Below are 8594 nucleotides of genomic sequence, written 5' to 3'. Positions count from 1 at the left end.
AGAGTTGGACGCGACTTTTTGTTTCGGCAAGCTGAATTTATCACTATAGATGCTAAATATTATGTACAATAACATATTAGTTTCCACAGTCATAAAAATGGGGGGAGATTGTTTACAGGGTGGTTAATTGTATAATTTTTACGTAAATTCACGTTTTTCGCTTATTTCCACGAGAAAACAGTAAGGTACTTTTTTTTCGTTTTCAAAAGACCTACAAAACTAGCCCTCGAGCGTCAAAAAATATTGATCCGATCAAAAGTTATAAACAGAAGATGTTTATTTATGACTTTTGAATTAAACATTTATAAATTGCGTTATTGTTACCAGAACGTTTTGGCATCGCATCCTCTTATTCCTTATCGCTGTCTAATAACTCACACGAAATCTGGAATCGGTAAGTTGAATAGTCTCCAAATTATGGCCTTATAAACAAATTAACTAATTATTAGTCTGGACGATCCCGAGGATCTTCCACAATCGCACTGATTTTTTTTTTCATGGTAGACTTCATAAATTGAAACCTATAATTGAAACATTGAATTGACATTGAAATCTATAATTTTTTTTTTAAATTTGAATTTTGCAGCCTGTAAATTTTATTTTTCAATCTTAGTTGCAAAATGAGATATACGACGCACGAGCGTGATATAAGTAGTTATATATTATTACATATTCGGAAAGCTTATGAAAAGAGCTTTAAGTTAAAAAAAAATCGTCAAGATTCGTTGAAAAACAACGGAGTTACAGACTGTCAAATATATTATTTTCAAGCGAATGTCGCTTATTTAACGGCAGGACTATGAATATTATCGTCTAGAGATGTCGAAAAAGTATCAATTCGTTACATGAGTACTCGTTACTCGATTGGATCCGTAACGATTATTCGTTTGAAAAAGTATTCGTTACTTTTGCTCATTTGATTACTTCTTGGATATAGACAATACAGAGTACGTTATCTAATGGAATATGGATACTTACTTGACACTTATTCATATTATATAGACACGAAACGAGCACTTGTATTGTTACGTTGTATTCAATTTTATTTGTTTTGTGTACCATACTTTTATACCTACTTATATTAGAAAAAATCTATCATAAAAAAGACTAAAAATATGCATAAGACTGTATATAATACATAATCTAAAAAATAATATGTACTTTCTATTTTTGTTTATTTTAAAACTGATTGATTATTTTCAAAATATATATTTATATTCGTAATCTGATCGTTACATCATAATTATATTTTTTATCAAAAATATTTCAGATATTAACACTGCATTTTTTTTTAAGAGAAATTGAGGTTAGATTATATTCATAATATGATACGGTTTGATATTTACTCGTCTATAACTTACAGTACTGTATATCAATTAGGTAATTACTGATTACTATTCTATTTAGAATATTTTGAAGCCACTACTCACAGTAATCAAAGTAACGAATACAAAATACCGATTACTTAAACCGAAAGTAATCGGCACTCATGATTACTCAAAAGTAATCATATTTGACATCTCTATTATCGTCATTTTCTTCGGACTCGCTGTTGTTCGCTTCCCCCACCCTTCCTCCGCGCCACGGCTCGCCGAAAATCAAGCGACCCACTGACTTTTGACAATATTTCTTATGCACTCAACATACTACATACACAAATAAAATATTTTTATCTGGGAAAGTACTCGGGTGCCGGTTATGACAGTATTTTTTTTGCCGCTACCAACCTAATTTGTTTAACAATAGGTCGTCAACTTTGACAGTCTGTAACTCCGTTGTTTTTCAACGAATCTTGACGATTTTTTTTTAACTTTAAGCTCTTTTCATAAGCTTTCCGAATATGTAATAATATATAACTATATCACGCTCGTGCGACGTATATTTCATTTTGCAACCAAGGTTAAAAAAAAAATCCAGTTTGCAAATTTGAAATTAAAAAAAAAGATAGATTTCAATGTATTATTATGAAATCTACCATGAAAAGAATCAGTGCGATTGTGGAAGATCCTGGGAATCGCCCAGACTAATAATAATTAGTTAATTTGTTTGTAAGGCCATAACTTGCACACTATTCAATTTACCGATTCCAGATTTTGTGTGTTATTAGACAGTGATAAGGAATGAGAGGATGCGATGCCAAAACGTTCTGGTAATAATAACGCAGTTTATAATTGTTTCATTCAAAAGTCATAAATAAAACTTCTCCTGTTTATGACTTTTGATCTAATCAATATTTTTTGACGCTCGAGGGCTAGTTTTGTAGGTCTTTTGAAAACGAAAAAAAAAAGAATTTTACTGTTTTCTCGTGGAAATGAACGGAAAAAAGTTATAAGCGAAAAACGTGAATTTACGTAAAAATTATACAATTAACCAGCCTGTAAACAATCTTCCCCCCATTTTTATGACTGTGGAAACTAATATGTTATTGTACATAATATTTAGCATCTATTGTGATAAATTCAGCTTGCGGAAACAAAAAGTTGCGAAATGGTAATTTCCCAGCTCTTTTTCCTGGCCTATAAGGTAACTTTGACGTTCTAATTATTGTTCTTATTTCTGATCATAACTTTTTAATGCAAATAGATAGAGAAAAATTCTTTAAATAAAAGTTTATCGGAGAAATATGTTCTTTAAATGGAAAAATATAAGTATGTATGTATGTTGAATGCGAGTAGAAAATCTAAAAATTTTTGCTAATTGTTTGACAGTCTATTGTTTGACTCGTCTATTCTGTTTGTCTTTTCACTGCAGAACCTTATACGAGGAAGAACGAGTCAATTGAGATTGTAGCATTTTTTCTTTTACCAAGTCACCTCTGAAGATGCCGACAGTGAAGAACGGCGAAACGTTTGGAAGCAGTCAATATTACCAAGGAACTGATTGTAGTTATAATTAACTAATTTGCAAAATATAAAGATTATATCTTGTACTTAGCACAACTCTGGTTAGATGTCATTGTACCAGTTTCTACTACATATTTTTTTCTAATTCGAAGAGAGCTTTGAAAAACAATTGGTGTCTATAACAAATTGCTGTCAATGTTTTATGTTGCTGCCACTTGACGATTATTATTTCGTTCCAATTATAGAAATCTGGGTTTATTTCAATTATAAATTCGTGATGTGGTGATACGGAATAAATTTTTCTAGGTAATAGAGATATATTTGTATATTTCTCAGAAACTTCTTAGCAGGAACCATAATTCATATAGGTAAACAAACTAACGACTCACCATGGCTATGCATCGACAGGGTTGATGATAAGGACGGCAAAGAGTAAGATCCCACATCTGGCTCAGATTTCACTTTGTTCAGGTCGGTCGATAACAAATCCTGTAAATAAAACAACACTGGATTAGTCACTGGCTGCCAACTACTACGCTGTTGTTCTATTTGGAAAATTTGCGATACAATCTACTAAATATATCACGTATTATTCCATTCTTTATTTCAATTTCATTTAAATATTTCGTATTTAATTCCCATGTAGTTTTCAGATGAACAGTGTAGGGTACAAGTGTAGACCCGGCTTAAAAGGCGTACCACCTTCAAACGTGGCCAGAATTCGAAACTAAGGCCTTTTCTTTCACTGATTCGTTGAAAGGCCGTTAAAATTTTATTATACACACTTGTCAAATAAAATATAACGAATTAATAAACAAAATTTGGCTGTCCCGAAGTGGCGTCTTGATTTATGGACTCGATGTTACATTGTTATGACACTTGTGAAAACACGACATTATTTCTCTATGANGCGAGTCGTCTGCATGCGGCAACATACCCGAATAGGAGAAAAATGGATAGGCCGAGGAGGTCCTGTTCCCTGGCCTCCACGTTCCCCTGACCTTAACCCCCTGGACTATTTTTTGTGGGGTAGTACAATTTGTACTACCAACGTATTCTATCTACAAACAACGTGGTATTTTATTAGAAGAAACAGAGTTTCAATTTCTATTATCAACCGTTCTTCAAAGGACTGCTTTCACCTGACTTTTCGTTTTCGTTTTTTATACCCGCGCTGATCCGTGACAGAGATACGCACGTGTGTGGGGCGCTATTTTTACCAAAAACAATAAGGCGGCGTCACAGCGTATACGCGGCGTTGCCACGTATGTATTTTTTAAGCAAACCCGCGTAGGATTCGCTTCACCCTCGTCGTATAGCGGAAACAACCAGCAGTGTCACCTTGGATAATTTTAATAGCTGAGTAAGTGAGAAGAGGAACTGGAAACGTGCAAAAGGATGACGTTGCCTTAAAGGAACAGGGGTCAACGTTTCGGATTTACCGTTTGTCTAGCGTTTTTCGCGACCGGGTCTGCTCCTACGTGTTTGGAGGTGTCTCGTTCCCGGTTGAATCAAATGCCGTTTATTTCGTTTATTCAAATAAAGATAGTTTTTTTGGGTCACCGGGTATTGTCAGAACCGGTGTCTCTACTCGGAGCGATAAGGAAAAAATCGCCACAGGTCATCGTCCTAGTTGTATCTAATGTGGGACAGAGTGGAATAAGTAGCGGATCAGCTCGAGCTGTGACACGCCATTATCAACTTTCATTGTGGTTATGACTAGGTGTAGAAAGATTGTTGCGGTGGATGCTGCTCACTCGTCAGAAATATAACTTTGAACTTTATGTTGTTTATTTATAAACCTTTATTCGCGATTCTTTGTTATATTTTTAAAAGTTAGCAAAAATAAACTCGATTTTTTGTCGCTGTATATTCGAAGAATTAAGAATTTCAAAAATATACAGTTCGGGTTATTTGAAACATGTCGTTTTATACAGTAGGATCATATTTGATGCAAAGTAATAAATCATTGCCTGTCAAGGGATCCAGTGCAGTGCGGTTTTAAGGGGTTTAGAAATTAATTAATTTCTTTATGCATAGGAAGAGATAATGGGATCAGCTCACGTCTGGCACCCCTGTTTATACAAAAATTTCTTTATTACTATTGCTATTTTTAATTACAATATTTGTTTTATAATCAAAGCTCCACTTCCAAAGCTTCAGTATGTTTAATACCCGACAATTAGAGAGCGTGTTTAAACTGAAACGCGTGTTTTTTATGATTTCTTATACGGTATAAAAATAACCGTTTCTATTGGAATAGCAATTTTATAATCAATACATATAGGATTAAATATAAAATGTATTAATTCTACAAAATCTAATTCATATGAATGTTCTCTCCGAGGTCCAAATTTCTCAATTGGCTCTGGTTTTCGAGATATCCTAACCTAAAAGTGCCAAAATCGCGATTTTTTGACATATTTGAGGTTATGTTACATGGATAGGTACCCTTTTTTTTTAACCATTAATGGGGTCTTAAAATACTTATACTTACGCTTTAAAACGCGGTTGGATTTATTTCGATATCATTGTTCGTCTTTGACAAATCACTTGCTGAAATTTAGTAATTTAACTTATTTCTCCATTTTTGAATATACTAGTAGGTACTGACAGCATAGCGTTTTTTTCACTTTTTTTACTGCCCGCGAAAATCTAGACGACCTGTCGGAAATTATTCATTTTATGTTGTAGTCAATTAAATTCCCTACAATTTAAGGTATCTAAAGTATATTTCACCAATTTGTTGGGGAAGCGGAAATATCAGTTTTCGAAAATTGCTCATTATTATTGCAAAAAACGATGGATGTTGACGAAAATAGAAAAGACGGACAATTCAATGACCAAAATTTCGTTTGTATTTTTGTTTGTAACTAATTGTTTACTTACTAAATATTAATTTTAGAAATTAATATCCTAGATATAGGTTTTAATTGATCCAAAGAAACGTATCGAAAAAGAAAATTTTCAAAACGTTGATATTAAGTTGCCCTTTACAACTAACAAAGTAAGACGTGCAAAACAGCGTTATAAAAAAATTGTGTTAAGGTCAGGCAAAAGCCACTCGGGAATTCGCTCTTTTTAAATTAAATAGCGCTTATTTTTACAGAAGGTAGTTTAAAAAAAAGGGAGAAATCGCCTACGCCTCTTTATTCCCAAGATAACTTTTCTTTATAATGTTAAATTGTTAATTTAACTATTGGATGTATCGGATCCAAAAAGCTTTACATTGTTAGTTCATGTACTAAACGCGCTAGCAGCAGTAAAAGTTAACGTTAATGAACGGCTTGAACGCGGGAGAAGGAGCGCCGGGCCCGCGCATGAGCATGGACGTCGCTCTTGGTCGCGCGCGAAATTTTTGACTTGAACGTTTCAAATCCGGTTCAAGGTCATTTTAAATGAAGCTATCCAAGACTGCTTCGCGAAATGGAAACACCGAAGCGAAAAGTATATGAACAGGGAAAGGGAGTACTTTGAAGGAGACAATGCCAAGTATAAAATTAATAATAAAGTTTAAAAAAATAAAGTTCGGTTATTTTCTGAACAGACTTCGCATGTGTCGAACAGAATGACTTCCAATTTTTCTCTAATTACAGTTTGTTTTTAAATACCTGTTTTCAAATAAATAACGCAATAACAAATTTATCTTTTCAGTTCAATTAAAGTTTTGTGCAGAATCCATTTATTTTATGACAGTTTCACAAGAAGAACTGTTCGTTTAAAACTGATTAGCGGCGTCAAAAATGGTACGAAATTTCCAGAAAACTCGTAGGTGTAAAATTTCTATTTAAAACAAGGGCACTACCACGCCACTGGTGGTTGTAAGAATAATCATTTGTAGGTATTTTATTAAGGACACTATGTCGCCGTAAGAAATGCCAAATTTAGCTTCGTTAGAAATTTGCTGCATTGTTGATACCACGAAAAAAGTTAAAAAAATAAGTGCGACACCCTGTATCTGGGTTGGCAAGAGATTTACGACCTATATTCACATGATCTTTTTTGTCCAACAATAACACTCTTTCCTGCACGAGTAAAAAATTCTTATTACGGCCATGGTCAGCGCTCCCATTCATCCAAGGTCACCTAGAACGGTTGAATAAGATCAAAGCGCCGACACCGAACTGAAACCGCTGTTTGCTCCTTCTCAAACAGATGACTCTGATTTCAGATACCTAACCGGAGAAGGGTCACGCCGCACATCGGCCGCCACGGCGAAGATGTTCACGTGTACGTGGAGGAGAGCCCTCTGGAACCGCCGCCGTCCCGTGTTGACGGATAGGAGTGGCCCGCGGGAAGACCAGCTTCAGAAATAGACTCAGTTCCACCGGAAAATTCGACCGAGCCGCGTAGGCGTAGCAGTTCTCTTTCTAGATCCGGATCGTCGTTTTGAGGGACCAAAGATGTCGCGACCGATGAACATGCTGAGGACCAGGCGGAAGGACTGCAACGTTAAGCCCAACAGGAGGTAAGGGATTACAGATAGGAACTCGTAAAACCTATTTTTTTTTTCCAAATAGAATGGACTTAAACAGCGTTGCGTTCGGTAATTGAAAGTGATAAAAAATAGCACATCGTTATTTTCACTCTACGAAACACAACCAGAAGACAGATCAAAGCTCATTGTTTTGATGTAAGGATGAATCTTAAATGTGTGGATATATTTTAGGCAGCGTTACTGTTTATTGGGTAGAACATGCTTATAACTTTTAAACGGTAAGTAGTAAAGTAATATAGAAAAAATTCTCTAATACAAGTTTATTAGAAAAAAGGGGGGTTTTTTACCGGGAAAAAATTTGTGTATGTTTCCGGAAAAAATATAATTGATGACGTCTTTAGTCGTTTCTGTCAAATCCCAAAGATAATACTTTCTATTGAAAATGGAGCTTACCTCATCCCATTTTACACCACGTGTCACAAATTTTATTTAAATTTTTGTATCCTCACAGTAGGCCGATACTATCGAGTTTGAGACACCCCACACACATTGCGACACCCTGTATAAATATTTAAACACACTTGACGATTATTTATAATAGTTTACGCATACGGACACAATAAAAGCTTGGAATAACTGAAACAAAGTCTAATAATACACTGCAATGGCATCTGGGAAAGTGAGCTGACTACGACCCTGTTAAGAGCCGCGCCCCCCGAACTCCAGACTAATACGACAGCCAGCAGCGCGCATGATTTTGATTACAAACCATGGAATTTAAAAAATCTTTAAATTTACATCGCGGACTTTATAGTCCTACAGTTAAAATATATGCACACATTCAAGATTAACCCTGTATAACGTGAGATTTCATTTCTTACAATGCAAAGGCAACAAAGCCGGTTCCACTTGTTACGAAATTGTCTCCAAATTTAACGGAATCCAAACAAACCACAGCTATGACGTCAAACAGCCGATTTTATTGTCTCCGATTAGTTAATTCGCCAAAAGAAAAACAAACATCTAATAGACCTCCCCGCTGTTTATTTATACGAAAATGTAATTTTGGATAGGCCTGACGAGGAACACATTTTACGGAGAGGAAGAACCACTTAACCACATCCTTTACCGAATTATATACGACTCCTACACAGGGTGATTTACTGAGGAGGTACGAAAAGCGATATTTTGTAACTTTCATAGATCACTAGACTCCAGTTATTTCATTTTTAATTTTGTTATTATGTGTAAATATTGGAAACTTTAAATTTTCAGGAATTACACTGGCCAAGATCTACTGTACAAAATCGACA

General features: G+C 34.9%; 2 protein-coding genes across 6 annotated transcripts in view; one reads left to right on the top strand and one right to left on the bottom strand.

Moving 5' to 3' along the window:
• The window catches only part of LOC108904615 (tyrosine-protein kinase transmembrane receptor Ror), a 92015-nt gene that overhangs the window by 26429 nt on the left and 56992 nt on the right, over positions 1-8594 (bottom strand). The window lies entirely within an intron of this gene.
• Positions 1-8594, top strand: part of LOC108904616 — a 48760-nt gene that overhangs the window by 11703 nt on the left and 28463 nt on the right. For all 3 annotated transcript variants that reach the window (XM_023455040.1, XM_023455039.1, XM_023455038.1), the window contains exon 2: positions 7015-7311. In XM_023455040.1, the coding sequence (XP_023310808.1) occupies positions 7247-7311 (65 nt within the window). In that variant the 5' untranslated portion in view covers positions 7015-7246. The remainder of the gene's footprint in view (positions 1-7014; positions 7312-8594) is intronic.

This window comes from Anoplophora glabripennis, unplaced genomic scaffold, assembly GCF_000390285.2.
Source record: "Anoplophora glabripennis isolate ALB-LARVAE unplaced genomic scaffold, Agla_2.0 scaffold294, whole genome shotgun sequence".
NCBI classification, from domain to species: domain Eukaryota; kingdom Metazoa; phylum Arthropoda; class Insecta; order Coleoptera; family Cerambycidae; genus Anoplophora; species Anoplophora glabripennis.
The sequence above is the reverse complement of the archived record's forward strand: the minus strand, read 5'-3'. Positions and strand labels throughout refer to the sequence as shown.